At 35.8% G+C, this 21,130-nt stretch overlaps 3 protein-coding genes across 6 annotated transcripts; 2 read left to right on the top strand and 1 right to left on the bottom strand.

Moving 5' to 3' along the window:
- Positions 1-170: 170 nt before the first annotated feature.
- LOC113710910 (mannan endo-1,4-beta-mannosidase 7) lies at positions 171-3,138 on the top strand. Its single transcript, XM_027233982.2, has 5 exons — positions 171-595; positions 716-910; positions 1,146-1,268; positions 2,356-2,558; positions 2,661-3,138. The coding sequence occupies exons 1-5, from the start codon at positions 266-268 to the stop codon at positions 2,908-2,910; spliced, it is 1,101 nt and encodes a 366-aa protein (XP_027089783.2). The 5' UTR covers positions 171-265; the 3' UTR covers positions 2,911-3,138.
- A 264-nt stretch (positions 3,139-3,402) lies between these two features.
- On the bottom strand, positions 3,403-8,270 carry LOC113710909 (glucose-1-phosphate adenylyltransferase large subunit 1). 3 transcript variants are annotated; one of them, XM_027233981.2, is made up of 14 exons: positions 7,358-8,269; positions 7,089-7,214; positions 6,644-6,817; positions 6,292-6,384; positions 6,128-6,211; positions 5,988-6,043; positions 5,747-5,840; positions 5,416-5,601; positions 5,210-5,290; positions 4,612-4,698; positions 4,434-4,538; positions 4,005-4,111; positions 3,731-3,791; positions 3,403-3,632 (listed from the first exon to the last, which is right to left on the bottom strand). In XM_027233981.2, the coding sequence occupies exons 1-14, from the start codon at positions 7,592-7,594 to the stop codon at positions 3,531-3,533; spliced, it is 1,593 nt and encodes a 530-aa protein (XP_027089782.1). In that variant the 5' UTR covers positions 7,595-8,269; the 3' UTR covers positions 3,403-3,530. The 3 variants fall into 3 exon arrangements, 2 of the variants coding, with proteins under 2 accessions (XP_027089782.1, XP_071923947.1); XM_072067846.1 differs by lacking the exon at positions 6,644-6,817; XR_003453033.2 differs by lacking the exon at positions 3,403-3,632 and having other exon boundaries at positions 3,765-3,791; positions 4,412-4,538; positions 7,358-8,270.
- Positions 8,271-12,660: 4,390 nt separating this feature from the next.
- Positions 12,661-16,771, top strand: LOC113711650 (uncharacterized). Of its 2 annotated transcripts, none has more exons than XM_027234816.2 (5): positions 12,661-12,882; positions 13,632-13,701; positions 15,241-15,401; positions 15,984-16,059; positions 16,327-16,771. In XM_027234816.2, exons 2-5 carry the CDS (start codon positions 13,653-13,655, stop codon positions 16,521-16,523), a joined length of 483 nt encoding a protein of 160 aa, XP_027090617.1. In that variant the 5' UTR covers positions 12,661-12,882; positions 13,632-13,652; the 3' UTR covers positions 16,524-16,771. The 2 variants fall into 2 exon arrangements, with proteins under 2 accessions (XP_027090617.1, XP_027090615.1); XM_027234814.2 differs by having other exon boundaries at positions 12,680-12,877.
- The last annotated feature ends 4,359 nt before the right edge of the window (positions 16,772-21,130 follow it).

Raw genomic sequence — 21,130 nt, 5'->3', positions numbered from 1 at the left:
ATTGCCCATAGGAGGAGTTACCTTTTGCCAGGGAAAGCAAGCAAGATTCGGGCGGGGTTACACCAAGCTAAAAGCATCTAGGTTGGACAACAATATAACACAGCAAAAAACTGTTAACATTTGTTTGTTTGTAATTGTCGTCTCCACTTTTATTAGTTTATAAGTTCATCCTTCCTCCACCTGAGGAAACACACTAGTTTTACTACATTACAGTGTATAAAATCTCCCATTTGCTGGTCTAATAAAACACTGTCAGAAAACAAGAATGAAGAAGCACTTTGGTCCCTTTTTTCTTATTTTTCTGTTCTTGATCCACAACCGACGAACCTCTTCGGAAGTTTCAGCACAAGATGAATTTATCAGAACTGAAGGCGTACAATTTCTAGAAGAAGGCAGTCCATTCTATGCAAATGGTTTCAATGCCTACTGGTTGATGATCTCTGGCTCTGACCCATCTAAGCAAAACAAAGTATCTACTGCATTTGAAGAAGCTGTTAGCCATGGCCTTACTGTTGCAAGAACTTGGGCTTTTAATGATGGAGGTGATTTCCCTTTGCAGTTTTCTCCTGGCAATTACAATGAAAAGATGTTTCAGGTCAGCCCCGTTTCTGTTATTTGTGCATTTTTTGTTATTAATTAACCAACTTGCTTTAACATCTAGAAGCCAATATAGAATGCATGCTCCCAAGTGATCCCTTCTGTGAATTTGTTGAAGGGATTGGACCTTGTCATCTCTGAAGCAAGAAAGTACGGAATAAGGCTGATATTAAGCTTGGTAAACAATTATGACAATTATGGAGGAAAGAAGCAATATGTAGACTGGGCTAGAAGTAAAGGTGAGAATCTGAATTCTGATGATGATTTCTTCACAAATGCTGTTGTCAAAGGCTACTATAAAGATCACATCAAGGTTGGTATAGCCAAACATTTTATTGTCATCGTTTTCATCCATTCACATTCGTTGGAAAAGATTTTTTTTTTTTCTAAGAATTCTTGTGTTTTGTAATTAGTCAGTATAATAGATATGACGGACAAAGTAGAAAAGAACAAAATTTTTTTATTTTAGCATTTCTATCCGCATTACTATTTTCATGATTGTGGTAACGAGAACATACTTATCAGCCATGAGTTCCTGTTTTGGCCAGGCTGTTCTAACCAGACAAAATAGCATCACAGGAGTATTTTACAAGGATGATCCCATAATAATGGCTTGGGAGCTTATGAACGAACCAAGGTGCACCACAGATGCATCAGGCAAAACTATACAGGTTAGAATGTTCAACTATACCTCCTTAATTTCTTATTTCTTTTCATACATATAATTGAACATCTTCAAAGTATACACCTTTATTGATCTATCAGGAAAACAGAAGACACATAATTGCCTTATTTCACCAAATTGGCCCATTAGCATGGACATGGGTACATTGCATGGCAAAAGAATAGGGAGAGTGGCTAATTCTACATTGATAGGCTTTTTTTATTATTATTTTTTCATTTGCAGAGAGGTGAGACTTAAGAAGCAGGGAGGGGGCAGAGAGACATGAATCCAGTTCTGAGATTTCAATTTTGATCACTAGATCAATACCTCTTTGACTACATTGATAGCCTTGTGTGGGCAGCAGTTTGTATTTTGAATTTTTTTTCCCCATAAATGGAGATCATCATCATCATGTCCTACGTCCCAAAGAAATTACTAGCAATGTTAATCAAAGTATGAGATAATTGAGGATATATAACCATCCTTGTATAACCTACTCAATCTATTCGAGGGGGAGGGAGAAGCTAACCAATGGGAAACGTGGGAAACGTTCCCATCGGAGGAAGCCACAGAAGTGGTAAATCACAAATAGTGATCTGTGGAAAGTAAGATTTAAACTCTTGACCTTCCATCCATAACTAAGACCTAAAGTCTTGGTAGTGAACAATAGACCAAATTGCTGGTCACAATTTACTATGGATCTAATACTTTGTCTTTGGGATTTTATTTACATTAGGATTTATGAATATTCTGTTACAGCAGTAAATTTCTCTAGTTGTTGGCTAGGCCTCGGCCTCAGAAGATGTCTTGGTCTAGTTGTGACCAGGCGTCCTACTAAAAGAAGGCACGGGCACTAAACTTGGCCCCATAAAGAGTCACGGGCTGCACCTCGGAAGTACACAAAATTTGGAAGGGAGAAATAAAAGACAAAAGAAAAGAAAAACTTGGGCGCTAACTTCTTCGTACTATAATTGTACTTCCAAGTTTCAATCGCTTACTAGAATTTGTTTTATGCAAAAGGAGGTCGATAGAATTGGCAAGCGCTAAGGGATTTGTGTTGATTCATTACTCACTTGATTTGCACTCGTTCGCAGGCTTGGATCTCAGAAATGGGTTCCTACCTGAAGTCCATAGACAGAAATCACTTGTTAGGAGCTGGGCTTGAAGGGTTCTATGGACCATCGAATGCTCAAAAGCAGCACTTAAATCCAAATTTTCAAGCAGGAACAGATTTCATAGCAAGTAATCAAATTAAGGATATTGATTTTGCCACGGTTCACTCGTATCCGGATGCATGGTAACTATAGCACTACCGATCTTTGTTGTCTTCATAACTGATCTGACTCTTTTAAAACATGGTACTATTACAATTCTTGGATATTCGTGGATGGATGGATAGGTTAGCTGGCCAAAGTGAAGAAGCTCAACTTTCATTCTTGATCAACTGGCTCCAAAGCCACATTCAGGATGCAGAGAAGATTCTTCAAAAACCCCTTCTATTTACAGAATTCGGGAAATCATCAAAAGATCCCGGCTTCAACATGAATCAGAGAGACCTGTTGTTCAATACTGTCTATTCAACCATTTACTCCTCGGCCAGTGGCGGAGGGGCGGCTGCAGGTGGCTTATTCTGGCAATTTTTAACTTAAGGAATGGACCCTCTTCGCGATGGCTACGAGGTCATCTTCAGTGAAAGCTCTTCAACAGCAAGCATCATCGTCCAGCAATCACGAAGGCTGAATAAAATCCGAAGAATGTATTCTAGAAACAGTAATGTATTACCAAAAAAGGAAGCTAGAAACTATGATGGTGACAATCTTGGACCTTGAGAAAATGGGATAAATCAGTCTCCAAGTAAATTTTACTTGGAAGGAATTCTCACGGTTTGTTTCGGGGTAGGATGTAAAACGCTTCAAGATTTCTCTCGTCCGTTTGGTTGGACGTAAAATGTTTTGTAAACTGGCATGATTTTTCGGGGTACAAAAAAAAAGCTTCTGCACTGATTTTCTGTTGTTCGTTACTTGATTGGAAAAGTTTTCATGAAACAGAGAGACCAAATGATGAACCATTTCGTCCGTGAAAGTTATATTCACAGGGCATTATGATTCTTGAGAAACTAAGAATCAGATTAGAAGCATCACTTCGCATAGTCCTCGCCATCATTAAATTTTATTCCAAAACTTAGACCTTAAACGAGTCTCAACAAAAACGTAGCATAGTTACATATACAGGGGCCTCATCGTTGCAGAAACTGATAATCTTGACACCATTATATGACGGTTCCATCTTTAATTGTTGCATTCTTCAGAATGACAATGATTCCAGATCTAATGTAAAATCCTTCTTCTGGTCTGTCGGCTTCTTCAACACCCTGTAACATCCGATAAACTTATAAATCCTCTGCAGCATGATGCTCCTGTATAAGGATTCCCAGCAAAGCACAGAAAATAGAAAGCAAGAAAGGCTTACATCCGCATTTGTAATGACCACGTCTCTTCCTATCTTGGTATTCTTGTCTATTATACAATTTCTTGATACACAAAGTGACAAGGATGAAAGAAATTTGTCAGCAAATAGATAAAAGGCACATCCAAGTCTCCTAGAGGAAAGATTACTATACTGACGATGAATGAATGAATGGGATTTTAAGCCATGAGATCTGCAACAGAGTTCAGTCTATGGATTTATTTACTAAAACAAGTTGCAGGTTAGTGACGGTCTGCAAGTTATGATAATATCTCACCTAATTTTGGTGTTCTGTCCAACACCAATGGGCACCTTCCCCTCTGCTAATAAAGATGCAATTTCAGATTCAGTTTGATAGTAGTCCGCACCCATCATCATAGTATCCTGAAATTCGAAAAAATCTTCTGGCATAAGTACACATGGCACTCAAAGAAAACATAAGATTTTGCCGATAATATTTAATAATCTATTGAACTCGTTCACTGCACTGATTAGACTCAAGTAACAAACAATAAAACACCATGACATAGCATTTTAGCGGCGAGTAAACCGGTACTGACGATGCCTGAAGGTTAAAAAAAAAAAAAAACTGGTACTGATGATAGTATAAGAAACTCAGCATGACATTGGTAAATCTTGAAAACACAGAACCTTAACTTTAAGTTGGCCAAAAGCAATTCTTACAATTAAAGATACTTCTACCCACCATCAATTCAACGCCATAGTCTAAGCGTGATCTCACGCCAACTATAGAGTGCTCGACACTGCACTCCCGAAGAAAGCAACCGTGTGAAATGATTGCATCCACAATCTGAGAAGGCCAGTAAACTCGTGAGATGTGCAAGAAACAAGCTCTAAGAAGATAGACAAGCATAATAGCATACCCTGCATTTTTCAACTTTAGTTGGTGGCAAGAATCTAGGAGATGTATAGAAAGGAGTCTTTGGGTCGTTAAAGTCAAATTTCGGAGGCTGCAAAAGAAACAAATTATAATTAGCGTGGGGACTTTTTAGGTCCTTCAGAAGCGAATAGCTGATAGATATTTACCATTGAAAACCAATCTTAAGATCAAAATCGTACTTTAATTCCAAGATACAAACTGCCATTGACAGAGTACTAAAGATTTATGCAATAGCCAAATAGGTTCATAATATGCTAGGAGCCACCATATCAGGCAAACTGCAAATGACAAGAGTAATAAACCAAGCTCTGTATTATAGTTGAAGTGGTTCATAAAGTGCAAGCAGCCACCATACTGTGCTGGAGGCTTCATGTTTCCATCTGCAAACTTTTTCTCTTAAACAAAATTCTTCTTCCCAATTGTGTATTGGCATGAATTATAAGAATTTTGGATTTCTGACAACCAAAGCTGCAAGTTTTTTATGAAACTTCCAACTTAACCCAATGATGAAGTTCTACAGTAAATTAGATGAACAAAAATGCAGTAAGACTAAAGAATATTCTCAGAAAATGGAAAATGACCTGCTCTGTAAGTGCCAAATTGGAGTCAAAGAACGACCTTATAGTCCCAATGTCCTCCCAGTAATCACTAAAAAGATACGCCTGATGATAAAATTTCATCACCAAACCAAGTTAGTAAAAAGTTTCCTGACCAACACTTGACCAAATTCCTAAGGCCATGGGCAACAAAGATTGTGTCTATGAAATCAGTAAACTGTTATTCTCACCTGAACATTATGATCCTTCACAGCTGAGGGAATGATCTCAGAGCCAAAGTCATTACAGGAAGGATATTTCCACCTCAGAAGGCTCAGCAGAACATCTGTTCTGAATACATAAACACCCATTGATGCAATGTATGGATACTTCATAGCCTCTTTTGCAGAAAGTCCAAGAAGAGAGGTGTCAACTTGCTGTATCCAAGCCGAAAAGAAGAGTAGCTCAGGATGGGCAACTTAAAATCACCAAGCAACAACAGTCAAAATACCAAAGTGATATGCATATCAACTTAAGCCGGATATGTCAAAAAGTATCTATAAGGGATTCAAGTTCAAATACCATTGCTTTCAAATCAGCGCCTTTTGGTTTCTCAGCAAATTGGATAATACGCCCTGTCCCATCAATCTTCATTAACCCGTAATCTGAGGCTCGACTGCCATGAAAAGAATTAAAACATAAGTTCCTGATCCATTACCCACTTTAAGGGTTCGTCTGTAGTCTATTCTATCAAATGAAAGAGGCAGAGAGAGGTGATGATATGGTTTAAATACGAAGTTTGGAAGATAGATGGATTACGAACCTATCATCCATGGGTACACATGAAACAGTAATATCTGCATTAGTGTCAACATGCTTCTGCGAGTATAACTTTGTTTAATGTCTAAATTTTGAGAAATAGAAAGTGCTAGAGAAAGAATACAGCCAAAGATGAAAATAAACCTGAACAAAGTCCATGTAATTCATTCTGTATAGATGGTCTCCGGACAATATTACTATGTGTTCAACATTTTTGTTCTTGGCGTCCTACAAAAACAAGTCAAGGCCAAGCTTTATTGCTTTCACTTGGAATTTTCCCAGTAACAGGCACAATTCTAAACACGCACCTCAAATACCCATGTAAATTGCCGAACAGCATCTGCAGTTCCTTGAAACCACTTCTTTCCAGCTTCGCCTGATGTCTGAGTGGCAGCAAGAACCTGTTTTCCAGTTAAAGTTTCTCTTAGAACAGCAACAAGTTGCCTTTGCCATCATGTTAGGCAATTGTTTATTTGTATTTCAAAAAGATTCGACTGCAGGGTGCTTAAAATATATTCCTTAACACATGGACAAAAAAAATGGTGCCCCTAGTGTATATTTGTCGAAAGAGTAAACAATGGTCAACTATAAACCCCTATCCATCCTAGTTCTACTTAAAGATGAAAAATGTGCTTTCCAAAAGGTCCCGATTGATCTTACCTCCACAAACCCATCACCAAAATTCACACCATTTCCGAAATTGTACATTCTAGCAAGGTGCCGATTAAGGGAAAATGAGTTAAACTGGGTCAAGATAAAAATTTTCCGTATTCCACTGTTGATGCAGTTGCTCATGGGCACATCAATTAGCCTATAACAACCTCCAATTGGCACCTGAAATACAATTCCACATCAGAAGCAAATGTTTCACTATAATAAAATTTCTTGGTTCTGTGTCTCCATATTGCATAATTTGGATCATGATAATAGTACTGTAACTTCACAAATTCTTAATGCACTTTACTGGATAACCCTTCTATAGTCCACAAAATTCTATAATTCTGTCCAACTTTTGCAGCCAAAAAAAAAAAAACAATAATATAAACCAACAGTGACAGCCATAGATATTAACAGTAGGAACCAAGATAGTGGGATCCGTTCTTACAGCCGGTTTAGCCCTTTTGCTGGTAAGGGGAAACAGGCGAGTTCCGGCACCTCCACCCAAAACGATTGCAGCTACAGTTTTAGGATCTACTGTTGAACTCTCATCAAATACTGGTGCTTCAAATTGCTGAATCCAACATGAAAAATAAAAGAAAACAACTCTAAATATTCATCATTGTGCCAGCAATAAGGAGAAAGATACGCGCGGGAGCGCGCTCAGACACACATATAGGCCAAAAGCACAAATTTCACAAAGAGGTGTTCACTAACCATAATCTCTTGGTCTATATCTTGTGTAAAGATGGAGAAAGCCACCCCAGGCTTGATCTTTTTAGCCCCGTTTACACTAGTACTTTTCAAACTCCTGCAAAAGTTGGTCCCTGAAGCCTTGCTTTTCAGACTTCCCTTGATCTTCTTTCCCAGAAATCCACTGTCTCCATAGCCAAAAGCCCTTCTAATTTGCGAAGGATGGGCATTTGCTTTCATGGTGGCACAGCAGGAATCCATTGCAACGATCCCGCTCCTAGAACCCAAACCAGATACTAAACCCCCCCTGATTATCAACTAAAGATTCTTGTTCTATATAATATTAAATTGTGACTCAACAAATATAATATGGTACGAGGAACTCTTAAGAATACGCAGACGGTATAGCACTAGCTTTTATGAGATACCTATTTGATACAAAAAGCAAAACTTTTTTTCCCAAAAAGATCCCAACAACCTCACATGTATATTGCCATAAAACGAGAAATCTTCCAAAGATCAAATTTTTACTCGAGACCCAAATCACGTGTATCACTAAAATAACAGACCAACCACTACCCCGGTGGCGAAAATGAGGAAAACTTCAGTAACCGAAAAATCAAGAGCAACCCGACAAGAATTCAGATTCTTCTGTTTTCCAACAGAAACAAAAGGTCGAGGTGGGAAAAGCTGACAATACAGTGAATGCCCAAAGATATTATGGTACGACGAAAAAATGAAATGCGAGAGAAGGCGTGTTGTTGATCCTCTGTGTTTGTTTATGGTGGGGGAAGGCGAGAAGAGAAGATTGCGGTGGGAGAGAGGAGTCTGAATATTGGTGGGGTACTGCTTCTTGCAGAGTCCCAGTCCACAGTGGGAACTGAGTAACTTGTTGAAAGTGAGGGAGGGATCTGATTTGTTTGCAAGTCTGAGCTGTGGGCTGCGGGGTTACTTATGAGTTGTTGAGGCCAAGTTTGGAGGACCACTAGATCATGTTACGTGTCCCACGTTTGAGTTTAATCAAACGTCATCTAATTCCACGTTTCAAGGATGGTATATTACTGCTGCTGAGTCCTGACACAAAAGATGTTGACAATCATGGAAAGACAAAAGAAGAAATGATCCATCAGTCAATAATATCGTACTGTAGTACATTAATGGAAAAAAAAATATGATTAATGAGAAAGAAATCTGTAAAAAAGGAAGAAAATATGAGTCAAGTGTAAAGCAAATAAAACCAGCTAATCTTTGATTTCTTGTAGTGGTATATATATAGCTAGCAGCTGGCTGGACTTATGTTCATGCTCCCAGTTTGACATGTCGGAAAGCCTAAGGTCTTAGGTTAGATGCGTTACGTTGTGGTGTCGCAACTCTTTTAACTAAAATAAAAGATCTTCTGAAAAGAATATTCCTTTCCTTCCGTCCATTTCTTCGACCTTTTGGTCAATGTGAGACGATGATGATTTTGTTAATTAGTAATTAACAAAATTGTCTCGATAGTGATGATTAACTAACGATTGCCATCGGAAAAAGTCAAAGCAACACGCACTCTTTAAAATAACACAAGAAAATTTGAATGTCAAAGGCCACGCTTGGATTGCCTGTTTCCGTCGAAAAATATTGTCGTTTTCCGTGATCATATTTCCCTATCATCTTTTTTTCTCACATATATCAAATCGTTACAGTAATTTTTTCATGAAAAATGACGAAAAATGCAATCCAAACACAACAAAAGCTTTTGAAAAAAAAAGTAAAATTAATTAAAGAAAGAACTATATAAATATAAGAAAAGCTAATAATTATTAGCGTGTAAATTGAAAAAATTCGTTTAGTATATATTATCACATTCTTCGAAATATGAATTCTCTGTGGTAATATCATGTGAATCTAAAATTACAGTAAATTTTGTTTTATTCCCAAAAAGCTGCTTTCCATTTACTCTGAGCCATAATTGAAAACCATCAAAGATTGTTCAGTTTCATCCAGCCATCTTAAGAGCTAGAAATCGAATTTAATTAGTATGATTCATAATTAACCACAGGACACGAAAGTTAGGCCAGGTTCGCATCGCAATATCAGATCTTACTTTGAATGATCACGGGACATTTTTGTTTCCTTCTTTTTATAATTTGCCCGGCCATCATTTACAAGAAAATTACTACTAATTCTTCTTCATTCCCGTATCCAAGAGGAACTCCATAGACGTAACAAAAAATGCGCGTGACAATTCCACTCACTTACTAATAGAATAAATGCAATATCTTGACAAAAAGTTTCTTTGTACAATGATTTGGCAATCAACTAGCTCATACAAAGAGTAAGAAATTCTTTGTTTCAATCTTTCAAACTTGCTTTGCTCGCATGAAACCATGCAGAATAAATTGCGCTAAAACCGTACTCAACTAGCTATTCGATTTGATTCTTCCTTTCTCATCTTCCGATCTGCCAAGAGAATTTAGAATTTTTGTTTCTGCTCTATTGCAGGCCGAAGTCTTGCGTACAAATCCAGAGATACAAATCTTAGATTTTTTTTTTGTTCTCTTCAAAAAAGGAGCAATTTTATAAGGCCCTGTTTGATTATTCAATTTAACAATTAAATTTAATGGATTCAGATTTTAACATATTCATGCGCGTTTGATAATAAAAACTTGAATATCTAATTTAATTAAGTAAGTGATGGAATAACTCAACGTGCTATGCACTTAAATATATCATATTATATTAGTTAAGACTTAACAATTCAATGATGAATTTAAATTTCAGATTTTAGTTTTCAAATTTTAATTTTATATCAAATGCACCTAAGTTAGAATCAATTTGTGTATCAACCAACAGCACATTGCGAGGACATCACCACGCCTGCAGCTGAGAAGCCCAACCAAAGGCTGTGGCCCTGAGTCCTGTCCAGAAGAAATGTTAAACTGGGCCCAGCTTTGGAAGAGAAAGGAAATCTACACTCCTTGGCCCATGTTAACTTTGTTCATATATACATATACATATCTATATCTATACTTCTATATATAAAGGTTGAGGAAAGAGTTTGGGGTTAACATTCAACTTAATATTTATTGTCATTTTATGAATTTACCCTTATAAAAACTATTTTTACTTTGACTACCCATCTATTTTTTCTTTTAACTATTTAAGTATATGTTTTCAACATTTAATCCCAAATATTATAACTATTAATATAAAATTATTTTATGAAAAATATTTAAAAGATTAAAGTTTGGTTAAGTAATAAAAATTTTATTTAAAATATTATGTATTTTTTGATTGCACACGCATTGAGTATGCATTGAGAACTAGTACATATACACAAAGTGGAAATCTTGAATTTTTGTGTAAACATTTTTTTGTAACTTTTTCATGTTTCACTTCTACCTTCATAGGACCTAAATTTTACCCTGAACACAACTTATTTTCGTCATAACTACCTATCTCCAATACAACTACCCATAAACACACAACATAATTATACTCTTAAGGAAAAAAAAAAGGCATAAAAGAACAAAACATGTCCAGTAATATAAAAAAATCTATGTAAAATAAGTTCATATAAGAAACAATTTATTTCTAACTTGCACACACATTGAGTATGCCTTTTACCACTAGTATATATATATATATATATATATAACATCACTTCCACAATGTTAAACTCCATTCCAAAAAGAAAATGTGAAAGAACAAACATCTTTTTGATTTTTCACTTTCAGCATTTTTTTTAGGAAAAATAGTTCAAAACGTCCCTCACATTTTGTAAAATAACTTTTTTCGTCATTCACTTTTAAAAATGTAATTTTACGTCATTTACAAATTCACATTGGTCAATTTTGGTCTCTACCTAGGTTTCCGACTAGTTTTTTGTCGGAATTCACCATGTGCCTTGCACGTGATCATATTTTAAGGGTAAAATTATCAAATCAAATTTTATATAATTCGATTCATAATCTCTCACATTTCATAAAATAAAATTTTTTGTCCCTTACATTCCACAAAATGAATTTTTTCATCTTTTATTAATCATGTGTGTGAATAATTTTTTTTTTAAATCCATGTATATATCTATTTGATTTCATCTGAACAGTACGAATAACATGTGAAATCAAATAGAGATATATTACATACTATTCATACTACTCAAATGAAATCAAATAGATATATACATAGGTTTAAAAAAATTGTTAGTCTTTCAGTTATATTCATTTTCTTTTACTCGAAATTTGAAAATAAAGAAGACATTTAATCATAAATATTATCGAGTGTTTATATCAAATTAAATTTGGATTGAAAAAGTAAACAAAAGAAAAGTATGACAAAAAGAAATAAATGATTTGCACTTTCAAAATTTAAAATAATCATAAGGCAAATTATTTAAATGTTGGTCTTAAAAGTGTCGAGTAGAAATTTCAAATTTAAACTGAAATTTGTTAGCACAATTATAGAATTTGAGTTAGAACCCATTAATTAGATGATCTTATTATGCAACTAAATAAATAAATTATTACCAAAAGAGAAAAGTTACAAATATTGAATAGGTTCAAATGGTGAAATCATATAAATATATACATGGGTTTCAAGCAAAATTATTAGTTTTAAACCCCTATATATATCTATTGAATAGCATGTGTATAACTACGATTAACGTGTTTAGCTGAAATCCAATAGAGATAAATTACATGTTGTTCATACTGTTCAAGTAGAATCAAATATACATATACGTGGGTTTTTTGAAATGTCAGAAACAAAACAATTTATTTTATAAAATATTAGGGACGAAAAAATTTATTTTGTAAAATGTGAGGGACTATGAATCAAATTATGTAAAAATTTGATTTGATAATTTTGCCCATAAAAAATGATCACAGGCAAGTCACATGGTAGATTCCGGCCAAAAACTAGTCGGAAACCTAGGTAGGAATCAAATTTGGTCAATGTAAATTTGTAAGGGACGTAAAATTATACTTTTAAAAGTGAGGGACAAAAAAAGTCATCTTGTAAAATATGAGATACGTTTTGAACAATTTTCCCTTTTTTTTAATTGATTCTTCAATTAAACTTTTGTTTCTTTTTATTAGCAAGTACAATCCAACAAAGTTTTCTCAAACAGGGAAAAAAAAGGAAAAGAAAAGGAGAAAGGAAAGGTCATTCCGTTTTCGATTAGTGAAAATCTCCTTATTGTAACACTACTAATTTCTTAAATTCATAGGCGGAACAAAACTTGAAATGTTTGTACTCGAGGGGCCAGAACCTTCCGTCCAATTAATTGTTTTTTGGGCTTAAGAAAAAAGAAGAAGCAATAGTCTCTTTTTTATTTGGAAGCGCCATCCAATCGTAACGTGCCCATAGAATGGAAAAATATGGCGGTTCAAAGCAATAATCTTAGAAGATAAGTGGATAGTTCATCTGCAGCTTCGCAAACCCTTTCCCCTCTTTTCTTTTCTTTGATCTGTTCGATTGATTGCCCCAAAAGTCTCGTTCAATCCGCTCTCACGTTTAGTCTCAGCTGCTGCCTTCTACAACAACAACAACAACAACAGGGTAAGGTCTCTCTTAAATTCCCTCCCTTTCCTCTCTCTGTTATATATTGATTGTTGGTCCTATAGATTTAAACTAGTGGGAATATTGGAGGACTGGGATTGGTTTCGTTTAGTATTCCGTTTTTTTTTTTTTCGATTCAGAGGGTCGACTTTGTTGATAACCTTAATAGCTCGATTATAGCTCGGATAAGATTGGATATGTTAGAATTCGAGCTGGGAAAGCTGAATGATTAATGGTTCTTTTTTACTTTTTCCTTCTGCTGGATTAGATTTCTTTTTTGCTACTTTGTAGCAGCTAATCATTCAACACGAAAATCACGCCCTTTTAATTTGGGATGTGGAAAAAATTGTGCTCTTTTTCTTATTATTTTTCTATTCAAGATTTTTTTTTTTAATTTCACGAACAAGTTTAATAATTGATGTTTTCATTCTGCTAGGTTAAACCAAGACCTTTCCCTGGATTGAGTTTCATTTATTGTGAAAAATGTGATATTTTTGCAAGATAGGAAGTGTATCATGTTGACAATCTATTGAAATTTAGTTACACAAACTAAGTACCTATATGGGTGGCCTCTTAGATGTTCTTCTTGATTGAACTTTGGGAGATTAAAATTAAGTTTCGTTCATCCAGGATGGAGTTGTCATAGGAATGCCTGGAAAATAGGATGAATATGTATTAAACTGGGCATCTATTTACTTTTTTCGAAAAATTTTTCTATTGTTGATAGCATAGTTGCTTGTGGCTATACTTTCAGGTCATATCATCTATTGACAGAATGTCTTTGATGGCATGCACAAGTGCCGGCACATCTACTTTAGCCACAGGTGTGTATAAGTTCTATTTAATGACATTGATATCTTGTCTTTATCATGTGAAACAGATGGTTGACAATTCTTTTGTTTCTGAGCTGCCTGTGATTTATCAGTGCTTTTGTTGTGTTGCACTTATACAGTCTGGAATTCATAGGGCTATGTGCTTAGGTTCATAGAGTGCAGCTCTTGGATTTTGAGTGAAGACGTGTGTGTACATGGGGATATCCTTGTTTAGTTAAACATTTTTTATGAGGGACACTCTTTCTTAAAATGACGTTGATACTCTTTTCCGTAGTTATTTAATTTACGTTTTGTCTTACATCTTTGGCTACTTATTCAGTCACTGCATAACCTTAAGAGAGGAAATCAGCAACTTTATTAGCCAGCAATCAACATTTGAGATTTGAATGCTGTATGTTGATGCCATAATAATTGAGAGAAGGAAACTGGGATTCTTCTGAGTTTCTAAGCATAAGGACACGAATTTTGTACTGGGTACTTTGTAGTGGTATGAATGTTAGATGGAAAGTCAAAAATAGCATAAATACATAAATCCATAGACCGTGAAACTTTGTGTATATCACTTGTACTCTGCCTGCAAACATCTGGTGCCTTTGGACCTTTCTGTTGTCTTAATTTTGCTTCCTGGGAGCACATCTTAGTGGAAACAATATCTTTCACAAGGATAAGGATCATACAGAAGCATAAAGGATTTTGGATCTATGCTTATTCAAAAAAATGTTGTAAATCAGTAGGGTTGAATCTTGACTATCAAGTTTTAGGGTTGAAACCCTCAAACATGGAAGAATGGTCATTTGTTAATTTAAAAACAACATTATGAGCACAAAAGGGCTCTCTTACTATGCACAGTTAGTTGAGCCTTGGTGGATTCCTCTAAGTTTAGAACTCTGAGAAGTGGTGGAAACTGCAAACATTTTGTAGTCAGGCATATAGAACCTGCACGAGAAGTTGGTCAATTACTATTATTTGACAAACTTGCTTCTTTGTTTCATCCGTCATATGTCCAAATTAATGCATTCATGTGTAGCTTTACAGCATAGATTGTTTACTGAACTTCAAGTTAAAATTGTGCCCCAAGCATACTGTGTGAATTTCTAGGCCAAATACATGCACTTCTGTAATTTTGATGGGTTAGCTTAATGTAGTTGATTGTATTACTATGTGTGCGAGCAGACGTAGATGAGGATGTGATTCGTGTCCTTGACAGTGTTTGGTTGTAGGCTCTGATACTGCAGTAGATTGTTGTTTAATCTTGTAAATGAGCTAGGTCATAGTTCTGCACACTTGTATATTGTGGTAATTGCACAGGAGACTTATGAGCATATGACATGAGATCTCAGGGAATCTCCCTAGTGTGTTTCTGGTGACATTTTTATGATACCCTTCTATGGTGATTAACACTGTCCTTGTGCCGAGTCTTTGTGAGTTCTTATTCATGTGTTTTATAGATTTATTAAATCTGCATTTGGTCCATATATGTTTTTGTTCTTCATTTCATCTTTTCTCATATTAGAGGCCTTTTTGGTGCAGTAAAAGCAGAGGATAGATGGCCGGTGCAAATCAAGCATATTAGATGTGGTCCTGTTGGACTGAAACCAATGTCTTTACGGTTTCGGCCTCTTGACAAGAGAACACCCATCAATCATGCTATTCGAACAAAGCAAACTTCCATAATATGTTCTGCTGCCCTGGTAATCTTACTTTGCCTATAAGTTATCTGGAGATAATCTATGCCGGTGTTGTTTAACAGTCATATATTCAACATCAACAGTCTTTACTTCCTCCTCTTTTCTTTTTTTTTTTTTTTTTTTTTTTAAAGAATCTTTGCTTTCTCTGTGATGTTTTTGAAATGAGAATGTGTCTGAGTCTCATCTAACTGATGATTTACTCATCGTGAATCCTTCTGTACAATGAGCCAAAAAATAAATAAAAGGAAAAGAAAAAGGTTCAATGTTAGCTCGTCTCTCTCTCCACTCCCCGCTCTCCCAACTAAAAAAAAAAAAAAAGCTCACACTATTTAGACCAGGGAACTCTGGCATTGCGTTCAGGTAGAGGGTTAATTAGGCTTACAGGCTAGTGCATGACTTCCGAGAGTTGGCTGTTGGTAGATTAGTGGTGTTGATAGGCGACAATAATCAGTAAAAGTTATCATGCATAAGTCTGAGGATGTGTCAGTATATTTTCTGGGTCTACCTTCAGTTTGTATTTCTTCAGTAAGCAAAATGATTAGCAATATATGAGTTGATAATTTGGTTTTTATTTCTTTTTCTAAGAATGCAACATGCGCGGAGGGGCAGACCCAAACAGTTACACGGCAATCATCGACAATTACTGTCGCTCCTGTTCAAGGTAACCTTTTTATGGCTGTCCATGATATCGGTGTTTGTAACATAATCAGCTGCTTGTATTGACATGCCTTTATATATTGGGCTACCAAGAGCCAGAATTTCTCCTTGGCGTGAAATTTCTGAGAAACTAAACATGCAAATATAGAACCTATAGAGCAATAATTTTTTTTTTTATTTGATTTCATAAGCATGGCAAATATAGTTTGCCTCTGATAATTTGATTGCTATCAAGGATTTCTGAGATAGTGGATGTTGTACTGAATGCCAGGGAAGGAAAAATCTCCAGAACTAGATGATGGTGGGACTGGATTTCCTCCCGGTGATGATGGTGATGGTGGAGGTGGTGGCGGTGGAGGTGGAGGCAATTGGTCTGGAGGATTCTTCTTTTTCGGCTTTCTTGCATTCTTAGGCTTCTTGAAGGATCAAGAAAGTGAAGGACCTTACCGGGATGAAAGAAGAAGATAAATATTTGGATCTCCCAACATTTGGAATTCTTGAGTTCCATGGTCATTTGTATTCTTTTCGACTGGTTACTGACATCCTGTGCCTCAAAGCTAGTGGATGAGCTTCATAAATCTTGGATTAGTACAATCAGCTGTAGCGTTCAAGTAAATTTACCAAAACGGGAAGCGTCAATGTCATAGCGCAGTTCCATGAACCGATAGCGAGGAAAAATTCATGGGTCTGCTGAATCAAAAGACTCTTTATGCTTACTCCATAGCTCGAGGTTTCTTCCTCTCGTCCCTGCCATTTTTGTTTATCCTCTTGAAGTCGGATTGTCTGGTACCACTACGTTTGCCATCTCGTGATTACCCTCCTTATATTATAGCCGCCTGCCAAGAATTAAAGACGTTAAATTTCCCACGCGCGCAGCAGCTATGATGGTTTGTTAAGCAGTTTTCCCTTAAAACTTGCCACTAGCATACCATAGCATAGCGTTGTTTAACAGTAATGGTTCTCCAGGCATAATCGGCTTCGGACTGCCGTATTGAACGGGTTGGTTCTCGTTTTTTGGCCTTTTCTGGCAACCATTTATCCAAAGTCATGCCCGCACCTGCTTTCCACGTTAAAGTAAGTTTGATTTTTGGGCCGTCGTAATTTGTAAAGAGGAAGCGTAACAAAAAGAGGTTCATTTGATTTGATTGGGACCGAAGGGGGAATCTAAAACATCAAATCAAAAAGAGTTTTGTGCAGGCTGCTAGGGATCGTGGCGCTTTGAGGAACAAGTTTGGTCCTGCATTATTACCTTCCGGTGGGATGGAATATTTATTATTGCTGCCTTGGTAGCCTGCCTTTCACGTCAAACGAAAAAAGGAGAGAATATTGGCATGGGTATAATGTGACATACAGATACTGTGGTTTCTTACTCTCTAAGAATTCATAATTAAAGGTGCTGAAACAATTTCGAGAAAATATTTATTTTTGTAGTATCACTGCTCGCGAATCACTGGAAGAAATGCATTGTAAATCATTACTACTGGAAAAATTGCTGTGAAATCAAAGCAACATCTGAACTCGTACGTTAATTAATTACGTGTTCTCTCTAAAAGTTGCCGTGGAAAATGAATGATGCTTATGCTTTAACTTAACTCGAGTATTAATTATATGATGGATGGGTCACCGACTTTTCTTTCTTCATCTTTCATGTTAAACTTTACAATTCGCTGAAGAAGAAAGTTAGACCAGAATGGGTTCCATGCGTGCAAAAGTGTCTAATTGCTGCTAGAATTCATTGGCAGCCCTCTTACCAAAAAAAAAAAAAAAAAAAATGCAACTTATTGATCAGAGCAGAGCAGGTAAAAAAAAAAAAAGAAGAAAGAAGTCAAAAGCTGGCACCAGATTAATATATAGTTTATTGCTGGTTGTATGTGTTGCATCAATCCGACAGTTAAATCTCCAACCGATAACCCAAGGTGTTGCTTTTTCCCAACTGCGTTAAACTTTGCCTGTTGAGCTGTCAAGCGAGAGGCCCTCGATCTCCTTCAGTACTACTAAGTACGCAAACATCTGTCCATCTCTTATAGTTAGTATATATATTCTAGAGGCAATTTGGATGATGTTACTTTCGTCCAAAATTTGAGGTAATTTCATTCCATTCGCTAAAGTTTCTTGCATTATTGTATGCACCGAATGGGTGATGTGAACCATGGATAGTGCTGTAGATTTTCATGGCAGTGAATTGACTATGAGGCCACCGCAATTTTGGGGTAAAGCTGTTCCTTCCATTCAATTCAATTCAACCACTACTACCAAAGAAAGGAAGCCTTAGCCACCACAATTTTCATCGTTAAAAATGTTCTGAATCAATAAGAGCATTTTATCCATCTCCAGTCAGCACTTGCTAAACTCAGATGTTTTTTTTTTTTTTTTGGAAGGAGCCACTCAGATGTTTAATTTAACGACCAAAAGAGAACCCTACAAACATATTAATTCTCTGTTTGTTAACCAAATCCATAATAATTGCCCTTATCAGCCTCTTCACAGAAAAATAAGGATAAAAAAGATCTTTCCTTATTAGCAATTTCTTGCCTCAATAAACTGGGACTGGTGACATTTCTTGCCTCAATAAACTAGGACTAGTGGCATGCCTGTACAAATCTTGGGCAAAAAGTAACGGAAAGTGGTTAAATTGAGATTCAATTCGTGATTGACACTACCTTTTTTTTAGGACATGCATATATAGCTATCACTTTCTGCTTCTATTGCACACTGGTGATTGATTTAATAAGAGCAAAGGATGAGCAGGGTTATGTAGTGGGTAACCCACAACGCTTGATATCAGTTCAGTGGGAAGCAAAATGATTCAAAGAAGCATGATTAACCCTAAAAGGGATTAGAAATGGTGGCTTGGAAAGGTTCATGATTGCCTTGGATGGGTATCATGCTTCAAACTGTCCTTCTTCAAATAAACCCCAGAGATATATTGTCATGAATTATGATCCTCTTATTGGATGGGATGGGACCCCTTTATATTGGGTTATTCTTTCCAAGCAAATCCGTAGCTTCGGCAGATAAATTAAATCGCCTTTACCTAATTTCAATCACTGTTTCATCATTACAGCCGAAAGCCTTGACTCCTGCTCTACTTAATCTTTTGTAAAGGCTTTTAACTACGGATTTGGAGAAGCTAATTAATGGTTCCACAGCAACGCTCATCCAGAAGTACCTTTTCATTTTTTCTTTTCCAGTTGGATAAAATTCTCTTTTTCTTTTCCTTAAACACGTAAGTCAAATATAATGACATGAGGAGAAGAACGATAATCTTTTGTGGTGCCACGTCTCCTCAATTCTTGATGAGAATTAGTGACTTTTTTTTTGGGGGCAATCTAAACGGATAATGTCACCATTGGATGAATTGCAGAATTGAACTGTTTGGGATGCTACAATACATGCAATGTGTTAAATTAAATTCTGCAAGACCTATATGCCATGAAAAGACCAAGCACAGATTTCCCCGGAATGAAAAAGAAAAGTAAAACCAACTCTTATAATTCTAGCTAGCTTCATTGTTTCTTTATAGGTATTGGTCTCTCTACTTTTTCAGTGATCAAAGAAAATTGCCAATTGGGCTTGTAAAAGCTATCCCCTGCATTTCCATGCCTGAATGAACAAGAATGAATTTACGTATAAACATATACATGGCAGCCAATTAAAACAATTCTTGTCATACATTCCTCTTTACCCTCAACCTTTTCTCTACTGTTCTTCTTCCATGGGAGGGAGACATTGGCCTTAAATCAAGATGTTGGCCTTAAACTTAGGTTTCCCTTCGTATCCTATTATTCTTGCTTTTTATTTAATAAAGTCCCTCCTAATGTATTTTAGTGAGAGTTTTCTTCTCTTCTACGTTATCCTAGTGAGAGTTTTGTTTAGTTTTTGTTATTTTTTCTCAGATCTAAGAGTTTTTTTAGATCTATATGTTAGATTTAGAATTTTTTGGTCTTCTCGTCAGATGTCAACGTCAGTTTTGAACTTAAATCAGTTGGATAGCAGATCTGAGAGAATAGATATGCACAAATATCTATGGAGCAACTCGTTCAATTAGTCAGATTTGATGATTTGTAATTTACAGTATAATCTTTTATATTGTGTAACTCTATTAATTCTAATGATTTTTCAGATCAAATATGTCTGTGACATAGTCAATATATTTTCTGCCATTAATATAGATTACTTTGTTAAGAAAATCATGTTGGACGATTTTCATGTAGTTTATTAATAATATTGACTTCTTTTTTTTTTATCAAAAAAACAATTCTTGCATGCAAAAGAGAATACAGACCTTTAGGTTTAAAATCACATTAAACGATATTCCATAGAACCCTAAAAGATTAATGTAGGATTCTTTTGTATAAACACAAAAATTGACTATATTATAGCAGTACCAATGTACATAAAATCAATATCATCGGAAAATGGCAATAAGTCTTACCGGGGGGAAAAAAGAACTATGTAGCTGGATAAAACAAAAGTAATTTTGATTAATCCAAAAAGGGTATATATATATATATATATATATAGCTCGTGAATGAACGCAAAAGAGCACTAGGAATCGTGACAAGAGGTTTTCTTTAAATTCATGAAGACATGCAATAGAAATGACGTGTTTGACGGGTGCCTCCAATCATTTTCCTCCGTAGAAATTAGATATTGGCCATGAACAATTTGGAATAGGCACTTGTCAAGTTTTGACTCATCAAAGCTTCTCCAGTTGTTTTTTTTTTTTCCTTTTGTTGTTTTTTTTTCTTTTGTTTGTTTTTTATTTGGGGGGGGAGGGGGAGAGGGGGGGTCTTCGTAAATTAGTTCGACACATACACGTGAAGAAGAAAGTATGTTACTTGATGTAAATCATTAGCCTCTAAGTTCGGTCACATACATAGTATTTTCGTCGTTCGAGATCTTAAATTTATGATTTTTCACTTGCCATCGTTCTCATCTCGTCACCCAATCCAATTTTTTCCAATTTTTTTTTTTTTTGTCCAATTCTTGCAAGGGAGGCTGGAATCTTTACAGGTTAATCAGTAATAAATCTTGTTATGCTGTCTACGCGAAGTGGGCAAGGCCAAGTTAAA

Source organism: Coffea arabica, chromosome 10e (genome assembly GCF_036785885.1).
Source record: "Coffea arabica cultivar ET-39 chromosome 10e, Coffea Arabica ET-39 HiFi, whole genome shotgun sequence".
In the NCBI taxonomy this organism is placed as follows: domain Eukaryota; kingdom Viridiplantae; phylum Streptophyta; class Magnoliopsida; order Gentianales; family Rubiaceae; genus Coffea; species Coffea arabica.
The sequence above is the reverse complement of the archived record's forward strand: the minus strand, read 5'-3'. Positions and strand labels throughout refer to the sequence as shown.